Here is an 18,614-nt window from a genome sequence, read left to right on the forward strand (position 1 = left end):
AGGGGCTTTCCGCCTTTCGGGGTGGACCCTATACCTGGTACCAAGTGATTGGACTTCGTTCCGATCGCTTGGTTCGATTTCTCCAATACTGGAGCGGTTCCCTGATCGATGAGGTGTTTGTTAACCTCTTTTGTGTTGGCTCCTGCTGGCGCCGGGGAGTCTGGCTTTGCTTCGTTTGTCCCAAATATTGCGATTGTTCCCGGGGATCGCTCATTAGTATGTAGATGACTGCTATATTATTATGCAGATGGCTGCATGTATCGATGCTGTCTGGGCTTTTGCAGAGTTTAATACACAGTAACTTGCACCTGCTCGTTTCTGCCTGTGTTGGCTGAATTTCCCTTCAGCCTTTGCTGTTCTCCATTTTAGATCGGGACTTAGCCAACCCAGGTGGCTACACATCCCTCCTTGTGATCCTAACGCAAAGCGTGAAGGATCACATAACTGTATTGTTCTTCATTCCCTGACCCGGCGAGCACTCTTCTATGGCCTCTACACTGACCATAACTATGCAAAAATTTTTAACTGACAATTCTGAGGGGCGCTATGTCAAACATTACAAAACAAGAAAATCGGAACCTCTAAGTATCCTCAATAAACTACACTCACTCAAACATTTCATCACACTAACTTCCTAAACCATACAAACAAAGACGATGATTGATGAAGGTAGGGCAGTGGATGTCATCTACATGGACTTCAGTAAGACTTTTGATAAGGTTCCTCATTGCAGACTGGTACAGAAAGTGAAGACGAGTGGAATCGAGGTAATGGCAAGATCGATACAGAACTGACTCAGTCATAGAATTGATGTGGATTCACCTGAGGAAGGAGCAGTGCTCCGAAAGCTAGTGATTTGAAACAAACCTGTTGGACTTTAACTTAGTGTTGTAAGACTTGGGTCATAGAAGACAGGGTGCTTTTCCTAATGGAAGGCTGTGACTAGTAGTGTTCCACAGGGATCAGTGCTGGGATCTTTGCTATTTGTAATATATATAGATAAATGATTTGGAGGAAAATGTAACTGGTCTGATTAGTAACTTTGCGCAGGATACAAAGGTGAATGGAACTGCGGACAGCAATGGAGTCTGTCACAGAATACCACTGGATACAGATCGGTTGGAGACTTGGGCAGAGAGATGTCCAATGGAGTTCAATCTAGAAACATGTAAGAACATAGAACGTAGAACGATACAGCGCAGTACAGGCCCTTCGGCCCACGATGTTGCACCGAAACAAAAGCCATCTAACCTACACTATGCCATTATCATCCATATGTTTATCCAATAAACTTTTAAATGCCCTCAATGTTGGTGAGTTCACTACTGTTGCAGGTAGGGCATTCCACGGCCTCACCACTCTTTTGCGTAAAGAACCTACCTCTCACCTCTGTCCTATATCTATTACCCCTCAGTTTAAAGCTATGTCCCCTCGTGCCAGCCATTTCCATCCGCGGGAGAAGGCTCTCACTGTCCACCCTATCCAACCCCCTGATCATTTTGTATGCCTCTATTAAGTCTCCTCTTAACCTTCTTCTCTCCAACGAAAACAACCTCAAGTCCATCAGCCTTTCCTCATAAGATTTTCCCTCCATACCAGGCAACATCCTGGTGAATCTCTCTGCACCTGCTCCAAAGCCTCCACGTCCTTCCTATAATGCGGTGACCAGAACTGTACGCAATACTCCAAATGCGGCCATACCAGAGTTTTGTACAGTTGCAACATGACCTCATGACTCCGGAACTCAATCCCTCTACCAATAAAGGCCAACACTCCATAGGCCTTCTTCACAACCCTATCAACCTGGGTGGCAACTTTCAGGGATCTATGTACATGGACACCTAGATCCCTCTGCTCATCCACACTTCCAAGAACTTTACCGTTAGCCAAATATTCCGCATTGCTGTTATTCCTTCCAAAGTGAATCACCTCACACTTCTCTACATTAAACTCCATTAGCCACCTCTCAGCCCAGCTCTGCAGCTTATCTATGTCCCTCTGTAACCTGCGACATCCTTCTGCACTGTCGACAACACCACCGACTTTAGTATCGTCTGCAAATTTACTCACCCACCCTTCTGCGCCCTCTTCTAGGTCGTTGATAAAAATGACAAACAGCAACGGCCCCAGAACAGATCCTTGTGGTACGCCACTTGTAACTGAACTCCATTCTGAACATTTCCCATCAACCACCACCCTCTGTCTTCTTTCAGCTAGCCAATTTCTGATCCACATCTCTAAATCACCCTCAATCCCCAGCCTCCGTATTTTCTGCAATAGCCTACCGTGGGGAACCTTATCAAACGCTTTACTGAAATCCATATACACCACATCAACTGCTCTACCCTCGTCTACCTGTTGGTAAGGTATTGCATTTGGAAGGTGTGGTACAGGTGGGAAATATACAGTAAATAGCAGAACCCTTAAGAGTATTGACCGGCAGAGGGATCTGGGTGTACAGGTCCACATGTCACAGAGTGGCAACGCAGGTAGTCAAGAAGGCATAGGACATGCTTGCCTTCATCAGAAGGGGCATTGAGTATAAAAATTGGCAAGTCATGCTGCAACTGTATAGAACCTTAGTTAAGCCACACTTGGAATATACTGTTTTAATTGTGGTCGCCGCACTATACTGTTTTAATTGTGGTCGCCGCACTATCAGAAGGATGTGGAGGCTTTAGAGAAAAGGTTTACCATTATGTTGCCTGGGCTATGAAGGTCATTAGTTATGAGGAGAGGCTGAATAAACTCTTTGTTCTCACTGGAACAACAAAAGTTGAAGGGTGACCTGGTAGAGGTCTACAAAATTATGAGGGGCATGGATAGAGTGGATAGTCAGAAACCTTTCTCAGGGTGGAATTACTAGAGGACTTGGGTTTAAGGTGTGAGGGGCAAGGTTTAGAGGAGATGTGCGAGGGAATTTCTTTTACACAGGGTAGTGGGTGCCTGGAACTCTCTGCTGGAGGAGGTGGTGGAAGCAGGTACGATAGTGATGTTTAAGGGGCGTCTTGACAAATACACGATTAGCATGGGAATAGAGGGATAAAGGCCCCAGAAGTGTAGAAGGTTTTAGGTTAGAAGGGCAGCATTGTCAGTGCAGGCTTGGAGGGTCGAAGGGTCCCTTCCTGTGCTGTAACTATCTTTGTTCTTGTTCATTTCTGTGGGCTGAAGTCACATGATGAGGTAAGGACAGTGTCAGGAAGCAATGTTATTTGTATCCTTGTCTTCTTAAATATTAGAAACAAGGTTTAGATTTAAGTGAATTCAATTTAGTCTTTTTTGTGTAAGAAAGGGTAAAACTCTTAGATTCATGTAAATCGAAGCTATTCGTAGGTATGGGATTTTTGGTTTCAGTTCAAACCGTCTCTATTGTGCTGAGTGTTTATAATGGGTGAAGTAAACAAGAGCTTGGGAAAGAATGAGATGTTGCTTCGCAACCAGGGAACGTGATTGTTGGGTTTAACTGAAAAAAGCAGTTGGAGCTAGGAAGCTCGAGAATGAACAGCTCTCAGAGCCCTGCTGGAAGTGGGAAAGCCAAACAATGGAGTAATGTGCAAGTCCCTGAAACTAAAGGACAGTTTGTTTAAAAACCTGAGAATGATGAGAAATTGCCAGGAATATTGAAATAAAAAGGAACAAAGAGGAACTGCAATTGGAACAGTTGGTTACTGTTGGTTGAAGGTATGTCAAATTTGGGAAGAGCAGAGCTGATGAGGTTGGCTGGAGAAAAGCCACATACCTGAAGCAATTGTAGGGTTTGCTGTCCTTATTTCCGGTCTTTGAAACAGTAGGAACCGAGTACCTTAAGGTTTGTGTGGAAGTTTAGATGCACGTGGCAATTCAAAACAAAGGAATACTGAAAGGAGAATTGGAAAGCCTGGAAGATTCTTACTCTGAAAGCTGAGAGATTTTGAAGCATGTGTTTTTGAGAGTGGAGTTTGGAAACATTTGTTTGACAGTTGGGGGATTTAGGAAGATTGGGTGGAATCTACCACTTGATTTCAGAGTGGGATTTTGTATGGCTACATTTATCCTGGTGGGTTACAGGGGCTGTATTTACCAACAACATTCTAGCGCAAGATATATTGTGCAACCTGTATGGTCCCTGCAATTTATACACATTTGTGAAGATAAATGAAGTTCAGGAGCATTGTATTATAATCAAACTTTTCATGCTTAATAGAATTTTTCCCTGATTGTGAAAAGCTAATTGTCAGTCCTATGACTCTGTTCCTCGATATTTTTCCCAAACAAGTAAAAGGTACGGGGCAGGATTCTCCGGTGGAATCTGGAAATGCAATTGGGTGGAGAATAGTTTCTGCTGCCGAAATCGCGGCATGCACCGATTACACACCAAATAGCAATCTCCATTCGGGTAGTAATCTACCTTCCTGTTTTTGCTTCCAAAGTGAATAACCTCAGACTTGTCCAAATTATACTGCATCTCCCATTGATTTGCCCACTCGCCAACCTGTCCTGAGGATGCCTACATCCTCGTCACAGTTCACCCTCCCACCTAACTTGGTATCATCTGCAAACTTTGAGATGTTACATTTTGTTCCTTCATCCAAATCATTAATATACATTGTGAATAGTTGGGGTCCCAGCACCAATCTCTGTGGCACCCCACTAGTTACTGCCTGCCAATTTGAAAAGGACCCATTAATTCTTACTCTTTGTTTCCTCTCAGCTAACTAGTTTTCTATCCACCTCAATACATTTCCCACAATCCCAATTTTGCACAATGATCTTTTATGCGGGACTTTGTCTAAAGCCTTCTGAACGTCCAAATATACCACATCAACTGGCTCTCCCTTGTCAACTGTACTGGTTACATCTTCAACAGATTTTTCAAGCATAACTTCCCCTTCATAAATCCATGCTGACTCTGATTGATCCTGCCACTGCTTTCTCTGCTATAAAGTGTTCCGCCATAAAGTCCTTGATAATGGATTCAAGAATTTTCCTCACTACCAATGTTAGGCTTACTGGCCAATAATTACCTGCTTTCTCTCTACCTCCCTTTTTGAATATTGGAGTGATGTGAGCTACCCTCCAATCTGCAAGGACTGTTCCAGAGTCTATAGAATCACAAAAGATGACCACCAATGCATCCACTATTTCCAGAGCTACTTCCTTAAGCACCCTGGGATGCAGATTCTCAGGCTCTGGCGATTTATCCGCCTTTAATCCCATCAATTTTCCCAGCACCATTTCTCTACTAATGTTGATATCCCTCAGTTCTTCCCTCTCACTAAACCTTTCATTCTTCAACATTTCTGGTATTTGATTTGTGTGCTCTTTTGTGAAGACAGAACCAAAGTATGTATTCAATTGCTCAGCCATTCCTTTAGCCCTTATTATGCATTCCCCTGTTTCTGTCCGTAGGGGGCCTACATTTCTTTTTCCCAATCTCTTTCTCTTCACATATCTATAGAAACTGTTAGTATCAGTCTTTATGTTCCCTGCAAGCTTCCTTTCGTACTGTGCTTTCCCCTTCTTAATCAATCCCTTCGTCTGTCTTTGCTGAATTCTAAACTGCTACCAATCCTCAGACCTATTCTTCTTCTTGGCCAATGTATGCTTCCTTGGATCGGATACCATTTCTAATTTCCTTTGTAAGCCATGGATTGGCCCCCTTACCCATTTTGCTTTTGTGTCAGACATGTGATGCCGGTGTTAGCCCCACAACAGTCACTGAGTCAGTCCAGGTCCAGAAATCATCATTAGACTTTTGATTCCAGATATTTAATTACATTCAAATTTAAATATTGGGATTTGAACCCAGCTCCATGACACTGGGTCTCTGGGTTTCCAGTCCAGTGAGAATACCACTGCACCACTCCCACCTCTGCCTTCCATCTGTTTTTATTTTTGTGAAACATTGCGGAAAGTTTTACTTCATTGAAGGCACTATATAAATTTAACTGGGCAGCACGGTAGCACAGGTTGATAGCACTGTGGCTTCACAGCGCCAGGGTCCCAGGTTTGATTCCCTGCTGGGCCACTGTGCGCAGTCTGCACGTTCTCCTTGTGTCTGCGTGGGTTTCCTCCCGTGTGCTCCGGTTTTTCCCACAGTCCAAAGACGTGCAGGTTGGGTGGATTGGCTATGCTAAATTGTCCTTGGTGTCCAAAAAGGTTAGGAGGGGTTATTGGGTTATGGGGATAGGGTGGAAGTGAGGGCTTAAGTGGGTCGGTGCAGACTCGATGGGCCGAATGGCCTCCTTCTGCACTGTATGTTCTATATTCTGCCCATGGCAGTTCTGCCATATCAGTTACAGATATGCTAATAATTTGAATCACTTTTTGATTGTTTCAGGTTGCCATTAGAGATGACTACTCTGACCCATTTGATGCCAAAAATGAGTTGAAGAATAAAATTATCAGAAAGCGAGAAGTAGAAAATAATGGTTACATGGAACCTTATGAGGCACAGAAGATGATGGCAGGTAAGGTTAGTGTGTCCAAACTCTGCACAACAGAATAGATATATTTCAATGTATTTTTGTCTTCTGCAGTCACCTGAGCTGCATTAAAGATTGATGCTGGCTCTTTGGTAGAGCTATCCAATTAACCCCATTCCCATGTTCTTTCCCAATATTCCTATGATTTTGTTCCTTCAGTTATTCATTTATTCTCTTTTTTTTGCATGTTATATTGAATCTGCTCCACCAATATTTCAAACATTGTGTTCCAGTTCAAAGTGGCTCATGTGTAAAACAAACAAACAAAAAAAATCTTCAAGTCGATTCTGACTCTTTGCCAATTATCATAAATGCATGCGTGTCCTCTGGTTAATGACACAGCTGCCACTGAAAACAGTTTTTTGCTTGTCAACCCTTTCTTGAATTTGAATTCTATTAAATCTCTCCACAGTAATATTCCGATGAAAGCAAATTACTGCGGATACTAGAATCTGTAACCAAAAGATGAAATGCTGGAAAATCTCAGCAGGTCTGGCAACATCTGTAGGGAGAGAAAAAAGCTAACGTTTTGAGTCCAGATGACCCTTTGTCGGAAATAAAAACAAACAAACAAAGAACAAAGAAATGTACAGCACAGGAACAGGCCCTTTGGCCCTCCAAGCCCGCGCCGACCATGCTGCCCGACTAAACTACAATCTTCTACACTTCCTGGGTCCGTATCCCTCTATTCCCATCCTATTCATGTATTTGTCAAGATGCCCCTTAAATGTCACTATCGTCCCTGCTTCCACCACCACCTCCGGTAGTGAGTTCCAGGCACCCACTACCCTCTGTGTAAAAAACTTGCCTCGTACATCTACTCTAAACCTTGCCCCTCTCACCTTAAACCTATGCCCCCTAGTAATTGACCCCTCTACCCCGGGGAAAAGCCTCTGACTATCCACTCTGTCTATGTCCCTCATAATTTTGTAGACCTTTATCAGGTCGCCCCTCAACCTCCTTCGTTCCAGTGAGAACAAACCGAGTTTATTCAACCGCTCCTCATAGCTAATGCCCTCCATACCAGGCAACATTCTGGTAAATCTCTTCTGCACCCTCTCTAAAGCCTCCACATCCTTCTGGTAGTGTGGCGACCAGAATTGAACACTATACTCCAAGTGTGGCCTAACTAAGGTTCTATACAGCTGCAACATGACTTGCCAATTCTTATACTCAATGCCCCGGCCAATGAAGGCAAGCATGCCGTATGCCTTCTTGACTACCTTCTCCACCTGTGTTGCCCTTTTCAATGACCTGTGGACCTGTACTCCTAGATCTCTTTGACTTTCAATACTCTTGAGGGTTCTACCATTCACTGTATATTCCCTACCTGCATTAGACCTTCCAAAATGCATTACCTCACATTTGTCCGGATTAAACTCCATCTGCCATCTCTCCGCCCAAGTCTCCAAACAATCTAAATCCTGCTGTATCCTCTGACAGTCCTCATCGTTATCCACAATTCCACCAACCTTTGTCGTCTGCAAACTTACTAATCAGACCAGTTACATTTTCCTCCAAATCATTTATATATACTACAAAGAGCAAAGGTCCCAACACTGATCCCTGTGGAACACCACTGGTCACAGCCCTCCAATTAGAAAAGCATCCTTCCATTGCTACTCTCTGCCTTCTATGACCTAGCCAGTTCTGTATCCAGACATAGAAAATGGGAGATATTTATAGTGTGGGGTGAGGGAATGAAAGATAAGTTATAGCCACAGAAGCCAAGGGAAAGGAGTGCTAATATCCACAGAAACCAAGGAATTTGTGGAAAGTGAAAGTGAAAAAGTTAACGTTTGCAGTACAATGTGACTCCTCTTCAGGTCTGAACATAGAACAAAGGAAAGTACAGCACAGGAACAGGCCCTTCAGCCTTCCAAGCCTGCGTCTAACCTAAAACCTTCTATACTTCCTGGGCGCTTCTATTCTCATCCTATTCATGCATTTGTCAAGTCACCCCTTGAATGTCACTATTGTACTTGCTGCCACCGCCTCCGGCAGCATGTTCCAGGCACCCACTACCCTCTGTTTAAAAAAAACAAAAACAACAAAAAAAACTCCCCTCTCGCATCTCCTCTCAAATTTACCCCTCGCACCTTAAACCTATGTCCCCCAGTAATTGACTCTTCCATCCTGGGGAAAAAGCTTCTGACTATCCGCTCTGTCCATGTCCTTCATCATTTTGTAGACTCCTATCAAGTTGCCCTGCAACGTCCCATAGTTCTAACAAACCATGTTTATCCGACCTCTCTTATAGCTAATGCCCTCCATACCAGGCAACATCCTGTAACCTCTCCAAAGCCTCCACATCCTACTGGTAGTGTTGGCGACCAGAATTGAACACTATTCCAAATGTGGCCTAACTAAGGTTCTCTCAGCTGCAGCATGACTCATCAATTTTTATACTTGATGCCCCGGCCGATGAAGGCAAGCATGCCATATGCCGCCTTGGTCACCTTCTCCACCTGCTTTGCCACTTTCAGTGGCCTGTGGACCTGTACACCCAGGTCCCTCTGCCTGTCAATACTCTCAAGGGTTCTGCCATTTGCTGTATAAAGAAGTCGAATTAAACTTTATTTACTCTAACTCTCTAGTTAAGTCTCCACAGATGCTGCCAGACTTGCTAAATTTTTTCAGCATTTTCTATTAAATGCAAATATCTAGCCGGTACAGTTTTTTGTTTTTATTAGAGAGAAGGACTCATTGAAGTGCAGTCACAGGTCACTTAGGACTTCTTTTCAAACTTTTTTTGCATGGACCCACTTTTGCCAACCGGCCGACCTTTGGGACCCACATCGGCAGACCTTTGTGACACATGCCATGTTGCTTACCTTAAATGTGAAAGAGGACGCTGCTTGGTCCTCTTTATCTCACTTTAATCGGGTTCAAAAGAGGAGAGGACAATGCACATATCAGGTGCAGACTGCCAGTTCCTTTGTGCCGTTTTCATCTTTATGAAAACAGAAAATCCAACCTCGCACATGTAGGTTGTCGTGAAGCACAATAGCAACAAAATGCGTGTTTTACTCAGTAGTGGAGACTCCTGGGAGGTGCAACTCCAGAATGCTGACGACCTCATGGGCTTTAGACATGTTTTTAATGGGGCATTACACATCAGCTATAGCAGCATTGTTTCGAGCCAGCTCCAAGTTAATAACTGACTTTGGTGTCTCCACCTCAAAAGGAATTTTTCACCCACCACTTCTCTTTCAAAATCTGAAACTTCTCTCATTTGCCAGTACTTCCCTGCATCTAACACACATGGGCTTTGTATCCTTATTTGCACAATTGACATAAACAGACCTCAAGGAATCATCTTTATACTGCTATTTTCTCCCGAGTTAAGTTTCTTCTTTGTAAGTTGTTGACCAGAGGGCCTGGATCTCTTTTCGGAGCTAACACTAGCACTGCTCAGTCCTGCCTGAGACTCTCCTGAGCAGCCTCCAGCAGATTATGTTGTGAGATCCTGCAGGGACACTGCCTATTTGAGTCTCTGGCCATCTCTTACTTTTAGGAAAACAATCCATCCTTGCAGTCCTGTTGCCAATAGCTGGAAGATGTCTGTGATTTGATGCTAAAAGCATATACAAGGCGTTTGGTGTCAAGTGTACATGCAGGGCTTGCTGATCTGCTCTCTGCTGCTGCTTCTGGCTGGAAGACTTCACACACCTCATTTATTTTCATTTAAAGGCAGCAGCAGCCACCATTCTCAATGTAAAAACTGGTAGCGGCCTTTGGGCACTTGTTCCACAACCAGACCACTGTGGAAGCGCCGACATCCACCCGTGAGTCGCGACCTGGACTTTGAAAAACTCTAATTTAGGATGTACTGCACCCAATTTGCGCTCAAACTCCACAAACAGAAATGTAATAATAAGTATATACTATGCTTTGTAGAATGTTGATTGAGGAATAAATATTGTCCAGAGCACCAGGATTAACTCTCCTGTTATTGCTTACTTAGTGCTGTGGGATCTCGTACGTTCACCCTAGCAGGCAGATAAGGTATCAATTGGACGTCTTCCCTGATAAATGGCACCACCAACAGTGCAGTACTCCCTCAATACTGCGCTGGAGTGTCAGCATTGACTTTTGCACTCCAGCACTTGAGTGGAGCTTGAGCCCAGAACCTTATAGTTTAGAGGAAAAAGTGCTCCCAACACTGAGACATAGCTGATAAGTGCAGTCAGCAGTTTTCACATCAATATTCCCTTTTCCATTTTGATATGTACCTTGGATTTGATTGTTGTACTCTGCAAAGTCCCATGCATTTAGATATAATTGTAGCCAACTGTGGCTGTTTCTTTTGCAAATGGATTTGAAGGAAAGCGGCATACGTATGGCATCAGCTGAATCAGGACAGTTGTTGTCTGTTTTAATATCAGACTTTAATAAGGAAGGAACTAACTACGAGCCAGAGTTGTAACATTTGTATAATGCAACAGAATGGTCATCAACTTGTTTTGCACGTATATTTTTTATTGAGAAAGTTTTTTTTGTTTGCAGGTCTGTGACAATGCAATATCCAGACCAGAATTAAAATTATGTTCAAATGGTAAAACTCCAGGCTTCCATTAAAGCTAGTGAAGTCACTGATTAGATATATAAATACATGCAATCATTAAACAGATGGCAATACAGTTGCAATTCATTAAAATTCTGTCATTGAAACAACTGTCACTGTCAGTTTGTTGTATTTACAGGTCATTAGAGAACATGGAAAGACTGCTGTTTGATGTTTTCTTTTGATGAAGCCAAATATTTATTTTGTAGCCCATATAAATTTGATGTAAATGTTAGTCAGGGGAGCCATGCAAGGCTTGCATGGTGTATTGACTCCCTGGTGCAAAGGTAAAAGGATTCCACAGAATGAGAGCAGAGCATTTTGCAGGGAGAAGATAAACAGACGGAAGCTGTGGTCCATATTGGAACCAAGTAAACTGAAGAATGAGGGCTGTGGTCCTGCAGTCAAGAGTTTCAGAATCAAGGGAGGAAGTTAATGAGCAGGAGCTTAAAAGTTATAAACTCTAAATTATTTCTGTTGCTACATACCAGTGGGAAAGAAACAGTAAGATGAAGTAGGTTAATGTTAATATGTGGCGAGAGAAATGGTGCAAGAAGGGCTTCAGATTCCTGAGGTATTGTGACTTGTTCTGTGGCAGGAAAGACTTGTGCAAGGTGGTGCATTATAAGACTGGCAATTAACTAGTGCAATAGGGAAAGAAGGGTTGGGTTTAAGTTAATTTTATAGGGGCGGGACACTAGGATAAAAGTTTTTAAAAAAACAAAGGTGAATAATCGGGGAAGAAGGGTGATTTTAAAATGGGGAAATAACAGACTTGTTGGGAGGACTGCGACGCAGACTCTGCAAGGTTTAGATTGCATGTTTATGGAGGCCATAAGACTTTGTAGGTAGGTGTAGGACATTCAGCCTTTCATTCCTGCTCTGCAATTTAATAAGATGGTAGCTGATTTGGTTGTGGTCTAAAATCCACTTTCCTGACTGCCCCCCTTAACCCTTGACTCCCTTTTTATCAAAAATCTGTCTAACTCTGCCTTGAATAAATTCAAGAATTCAGCCTCCTCTGCTCTCTGGGCAAGAGAACTCCACCCTCAGAGCAAAAAAAATCTCATCTCCTCATCTCCATCTTAAAACAGAAGCCTCTTATTTGGATAGCACAGTAGCACAAGCGGGCAGCACTGTGGCCTCACAGCGCCAGGGTCCCAGGTTCGATTCGCCGATGGGTCACTGTCTGTGCGGAGTCTGCACGTTCTCCCAGTGTGTGCGTGGGTTTCCTCCGGGTGCTCTGGTTTCCTCCCACAATCCAAAGATGTGCAGGTTAGGTGGATTAGCTATGATAAACTGCCCTTAGTGACCAAAAAGGATAGATGGGGTTATTGGGTTACAGGGATAGGGTGGAAGTGAGGGCTTAAGTGGCTCGGTGCAGACTCGATGGGCCGAATGGCCTCCTTCTGCACTGTATGTTCTATGTTCTATTCTTATACTAGAACTATGGGATACAGTTTTAAGATTTGTGATTTACCTGAAGTTTTATGGGGATCACTTGTTTACAAAAGCCTCCCCACAATCGTAATGAACATCAGGTTCTGAGGGGGAAATAGAACAAAAGTAAGAGAACAAGATCACCCTGTCTGCTCAAACGCAGTGGTTTGAAGTGTATTTGTTTCAATGCCAGAAGTATAGCGTGAAGGCAAATGAACTTAGAGTACTTTTTGTACTTGGAATTACAATCTTGTGGCTATCACAGAAACATGGTTAAAGGAAGGGCAGGATTGGCAGCTGAACGTTGGAGGATATCGATGCTTCAGGAGAGATAGAGAGGGATGTAAAATGGGTGGGAGAGTAGCATTACTGATTAAGGAGAATGTTATAACCGTACTGCGGGAGGACACCGTGGAGGGCTCCCATAATTAGGCAATCTGGGTCGAGCTCAGGAACAGGAAGGGGGCAATCACAATGTTGGGCATTTATTACAGGCCCCCCAACTGCCAGTGGGAGATAGAGGAGAAGATAGGTGGAGAGATTTTGGATAGGTGCAAAAGTAACAGGGTTGTTCTGGTAGGGAATTTTAATTTACCCTATATTGATTGGGACTCAGTTAGTGCTAGGAGTTTGGATAGGACAGAGTTTGTAAGGTGTATCCAGGAAGGCCTCTTGATGTAGATAGTCCAATAAGGGAAGGGGTATGAGCCTAGACAGGTGGTTGAGGTTTCAGTAGGGGAACATTTTGGGAGCAGTGAACACAATTCCGTAAGTTTTAGGGTACTTTTGGACAGGGATGAGGGTAAGCCTCGTGTTAGGTGCTAAACCGAGGAAAGGCGAATTATGATAACATTAGACAGGAATTGAAGAATTTGCATTTTGGTGCGGCTGTTGGATAGTAAATCAACATCAGACTTGTGGGAGTCTTTCAAGTGACAGTTGATTACGATTCAGGAAAGTTACGTTCCTGAGAGAACGAAGGATAAGAATGGGACGTTTAGGGAGCCTTGGATAACGAGGGATATTGTGAACCTCGTCAAAAAGAAAAAGGAGACTTTTGTACGGTCTGGAAGGGCGGGGACAGTCAAAACCCTTGGGAGTATAAAGACAGTAGGAAGGTACTGAAGCGGGAAATTAGGAGAGCTAGGAGGGGTCATGAAAAGACCTTGGCAAGTAGGATTAAGGTGAATCCCAAAGCTTTTAATTTGTATGTAAAAAGCAAGAGGGTGGCGAGGAAAAGGATTGGACCACTTAAGGACAGTGGGGGGAATCTGTGTTGAGCCAGAGGAAATGGGTGAGGTACTAAATGAATACATTGCATCAGTGTTCACTAAAGAAAGGGACTTTGTGGAAGATGATTCTTGGGTAGGGTGGGTCGACAGTCTGGATCATGTTAACATCGAAAAGGAGAAGGTATTCGGTCTTTTAAAAGATATTAAGGTGGATAAATATCCTGGGCCAGATGGGATTTACCCCAGAATACTGAGGGAAGCAAGGGAGGAAATTGGACTCTTGACTGATATCTTTATATCCTTATTGGCTACAGCTTAAATCCTAGAAGACTGGAGAATAGCTAATGTGGCCGCTGTTTAAGAAAGGTAGCAGGGATCACCCTGGAAACTATAGGCCGCTGAGCCTCATCAGTAGTAGGTAAATTATTGGAGAGAATTCTCAGGGACTGGATTTATACCCATTTGGAAACAGATGGACTCATAAGCGATAGACAGCGTGCTTTTGTGAAGGGGAAGTCGTGCCTCCCTAACTTGATCAAGTTTTTTGAGGAGGTGACAGAGATAATTGATGAGGGGAGGGCGGTGGATGTTGTTTACATGGACTTTTTGACAACGTGCCTCGTGGCATACTGGTACAAAAGGTGACATCACACAGGATCAGAGGTGAGGTGGTAAGATGGATACATAATTGGCTCGGTCACAGAAGGCAAAGGGTAGCAGTAGAAGGATGTTTTCTGCATGGAAGGTTGTGACTAGTGGTATTCCACCAGGATCTGTGCTTGGGCCTCTTGTTGTTTGTAATGTATATAAACTATTTTGAAGAAAATTTAGCAGGTCTAATTAGTAAGTTCGTTGATGAGACCAAGGTTGGTGGAGTGGCAGATAGTGTTGAGGATTGTCAGAAGATAGAGCAGGACATAGATAGGTTGGAAACTTGGGCAGAGAAATGGCAAGTGGAGTTAAATCCAGACAAATGTGAGGTCATGCATTTTAGCAGGTCTAACATCATGAAGGGGAAATATACCGTGAAACGCAAAACTCTTGGGAATACAGAAAGTCAGAGAGATCTGGGCGTGCAGGTCCACAGATCTTTGAAGGTGGCAACACAAGTGGACAAGGTAGTCAAGAAAGCATACGGAATGCTTACCTTCATTGGATGGGGCATAGTGTCTAAAAACTGGCAAGTCATGGTACAATTATATAGAACCTTGAGAAGGCCGCACTTGGAATATTGCGACCTCGAGTCGCCACACTACCAGAAGGATGTGGAGGCTTTAGAGAGGGTGCAGAGGAGGTTTACCAGCATGTTGCCTGGTCTGGAAGGTTTTTTGTCAGAAAGACCGAGGTTGAGGAGTGACCTGATGGAGGTCTACAAGATTATGGGCAGCACGGTAGCATAGTGGTTAGCACAATTGCTTCACAGCTCCAGGGTGCCAGGTTTGATTCCCGGCTTGGGTTGCTGACTGTGCGGAGTCTGCACATTCTCTCAGTGTGTGCGTGGGTTTCCTCCGGGTGCTATGGTTTCCCCCCCCCCCCCCCCCCCCCCCCCCCATGGTCCAAAGATGTGCAGGTTAGATGGATTGGCCATGCTAAATTGCCCTTAAGTGTCCAAAATTGCCCTGAGTGTTGGGTGGGGTTACTGGGTTATGGGATAGGGTGGAGGTGTGGCCTTGGGTAGGGTGCTCCTTCCAAGAGCCGGTGCAGACTCGATGGGCCGAATGGCCTCCTTCTGCACTGTAAATTCTATGAAAATTATGAGGGACATGGATAGAGTGGATGGGCAGGCACTCTTTCCCAGGGTGGAGGGGTCAGTCGCCAGAGGGCAAGATTTTAAGGTCCGTGGGGCAAAGTTTAGAGTAGGTGTGCGAAGCAGATTTTTTACGCAGAGGGTGGTGAGTGCCTGGAATGCATTGCCAGGGGAGGTTGTGGAAGCAGATACATTAACATCGTTCAAAAGCCATCTTGACAAACACATGGATAGGATGGGTAAAGAGGGATGCGGCACAAGGAAGTGCTGAGGGTTTTAGCAAAGGTTGGTATCATGACTGGTACAGGCTTGGTTGGGCGAAGGACCTGTTCCTGTGCTGTATTGTTCTTTGTTCTTTGTTCTTGTGCTTTATTTTAGCATCAACTACTTCCTGTGGTAACAAATTCCACAGGCTCACCATTCTTTGGGTGAAGAAATGAAAAATCACGATCCTTTATGTCTCAGTAAGATTACCCCTCATTCTGCAATTCCAATTTGAACTGCTGCCTCCCAGCACCCAGGTTCAATTACGTCCTTGGGTGACTGTGTTGAGTTTGCACTTTCTCCCCATGTCTGTACCGGTTTCTTCCCGGTGCTCCAGTTATAGCCCACAGTCCAAAGATGTGCACGTTAGGTGGATTGGCCATGGTAAATTGCTCAAGCCATCCAGAAATGAGTATGTTAGGTGGGGTTACTGAGGTAGGGTACTATTTCAGAGGGTAGGTGCAGACTCGATGGGCCGAATGGCCTCCTTCTACACTGTAGGCATTCAGTGATTCTGATGTGTATAGGCCCAGTCTGTTCAACCTTTCTTCATAGGTTAAGCCCTTCATATCAGGAATGAGTTGAATAAACCTTCCCTGTATGGCTTCTGATACAATTATATATTTTCAAATAAGGAGAACAAAGCTGTACACAGTATTAAAATTTGGTCTCACCAGTATATTGTACAATGCAATAAGACATGCCTAATTTTATATTTTATTCCCCTTGTAATAAACACTGACATTCAATTTGCCTTCCTGATCACTGAACTGTTTCTTCATATTAATTTTTTTTGATTCATGTACCAGGACACCCAGATCCCTCTGTATCACTGAGTTCTGAAATCCCTCTCCAGGTGCTGGCAGGTGCTCTCCTTCCGCTGTTTATGCTTTGCCTCTGTGTGCTTCGCCCTACCACAGTCAAGGTGATTGGTGCCTTCGCAGATGCTTTTGCTCCAGCTTGTGAATTCTAAGGCAAGCAATTCCTACATGTCGGTGGGGATGTTGCATTTATTTATAGAGGTTATCAGAGTGTCCTGCCCTCCTAGTGATTATTGCCATTGCGGAGCTCAGAGTAGAGCACTTGTTTTGGGAGTCTTGTGTCAGGCATGGCTGGGACATCACAGCTGGTCAAGCGTGCCCAGTGCCTCGATACTGAGGATATTGGCCTGAGAGAGAGGACACTCACAGTGGTATGCCTATCCTGCCAGTGGATTTGCAGAGATAGCATTGGTAATATCTTTCCAAGGACTTGAGGTGTCTCCTGTACACTGTCCAAGTTTCTGATTCATACAGGAGGGCTGCTGTATGGACCATGAGCTTGATGCTGGGTTTGGGGCTTCGGTCTTCTGTATGCATCCAAAACATGGACAATGATAGGTTTCATTTTATCCATATTTGGGAAATTTCTAAGTTTTGTACAGTGTAAACAAACACAAAATATATTTTCAACACCTCCGTCATTTCCTTGTTCTCCATTGTCAATTCCCCAGACTCACTCTCGAGTACTAACGCTATCTTTAGTTACTCTTTTCTTATTTAAATACTTGTCGAAACTCTATCAGTTTTTAAAATTACTAGCTAGCTTTCAACTTGCTTCCTCTTTATTGTTTATTTTCTTAATTCTTTGCTGTTGTCTATAAAGCTTCAGACTTCGACCAGTTTATTAATCAAACGTTTTATCCGGATATCTAGGCGAACAAAGGGCAACACAAGTGTAAAATGCAATAAAATCTATTGAACAAACCGTAAAATCAGTTACCCTTAAATTGTCCCAAAACCTTACTAAAATATCCCACGATTCTGAATACTACCCGTATCGATGAGTTGTGGATCCGATTCTGAGTCTTTGTTTCCTCAGGGTATTTCGTCCTTGCGAACTTGGGTCTCGCACGCTGCTTCCTTCCACCTCTGGTCAGATGTCTCGATTGTCTCTGCATGGAGTCTTCACTGGGTGTGTCTTATCCCCCTCCCTCTGGGCCTTTCCAGAAACTTCTTTGGCTTCTGGCCAATGAGCCTCGGGAGGGGGTCCCAACACCCAACGGGTTTCTTAACGACCACTTGACGGGACACTGGGGCCCGCCCCCAGGTGCCCATCTCCAGTGATGTTGTTTGCACGTAACTTGTTGCCATATAAGGCAATGGTGGGAATTCTGGATGTCCAAAACTCTGGCTCGATCTAGGCAATCCAAAACAAATCGGTCCATATCAATAGAATTGATGATGTCCTGATGTGTGATTGAGAGGAGAGGTTTGGACATGTCGTGGCAGTTTATCTGTGTGCTGTGTATATGTCTGAATTCCCACAGGCCTGCCTGAGGTTGACTGCAGTTTGATTAAGATATCCAATTTTATCGTGCCTAAAATTCAGGCCCTGCCAGGTTACCTTGCTATCTCTTAAATTTAATCGATCTCTGACCTATCACTAACCTTTGCAGATTTGTACCATTTACTTACAATTTGACACAATCCTCAAATGCTATAACCCTCAGGGAGGTCACAAGGTATGGACAATTAGATTCCAGGTGACCCCCTCTGAATAAGAGTTCCCCTGGTAACGAGGGGGCAGGGTTTCCCCCTTAACTGAGTTCAGATCTCTAGTACAAAAACCCCGGCCTGGGAGCAGGTCATGGAGGAGGCCCTTCGGGGAGTGGAGAGTGTAATATTGTGAATAAATAGAATCTTTGTTTTCTACCTTTCCAATCCATGTGTGCTGCTTTAGCGGATTCTTCACTCAACTTCAGCCACAAATGATGTATCCTCCTCAGAGTCTTTCGTACTGGGATAAATCTTTTGCTGAGAGTTATACAGCATCTTATATTTTAATCTACTTCCCCAGTTCACTTTAACTCGCTCTGCTTTCATATCCTGCATCACAGCCTGCTATGGCAACTGCTCGGC

General features: G+C 44.0%; 1 protein-coding gene across 2 annotated transcripts in view; it reads left to right on the plus strand.

Annotated features, from left to right (window-relative positions):
* LOC140429754 (SH2 domain-containing adapter protein B-like) overlaps positions 1–18,614 on the plus strand; it is a 199,443-nt gene that overhangs the window by 49,953 nt on the left and 130,876 nt on the right. For both annotated transcript variants that reach the window (XM_072517127.1, XM_072517128.1), the window contains exon 2: positions 6,320–6,449. In XM_072517127.1, the coding sequence (XP_072373228.1) occupies positions 6,320–6,449 (130 nt within the window). The remainder of the gene's footprint in view (positions 1–6,319; positions 6,450–18,614) is intronic.

This window comes from Scyliorhinus torazame, chromosome 9 (assembly GCF_047496885.1).
Source record: "Scyliorhinus torazame isolate Kashiwa2021f chromosome 9, sScyTor2.1, whole genome shotgun sequence".
NCBI classification, from domain to species: Eukaryota; Metazoa; Chordata; class Chondrichthyes; order Carcharhiniformes; family Scyliorhinidae; genus Scyliorhinus; species Scyliorhinus torazame.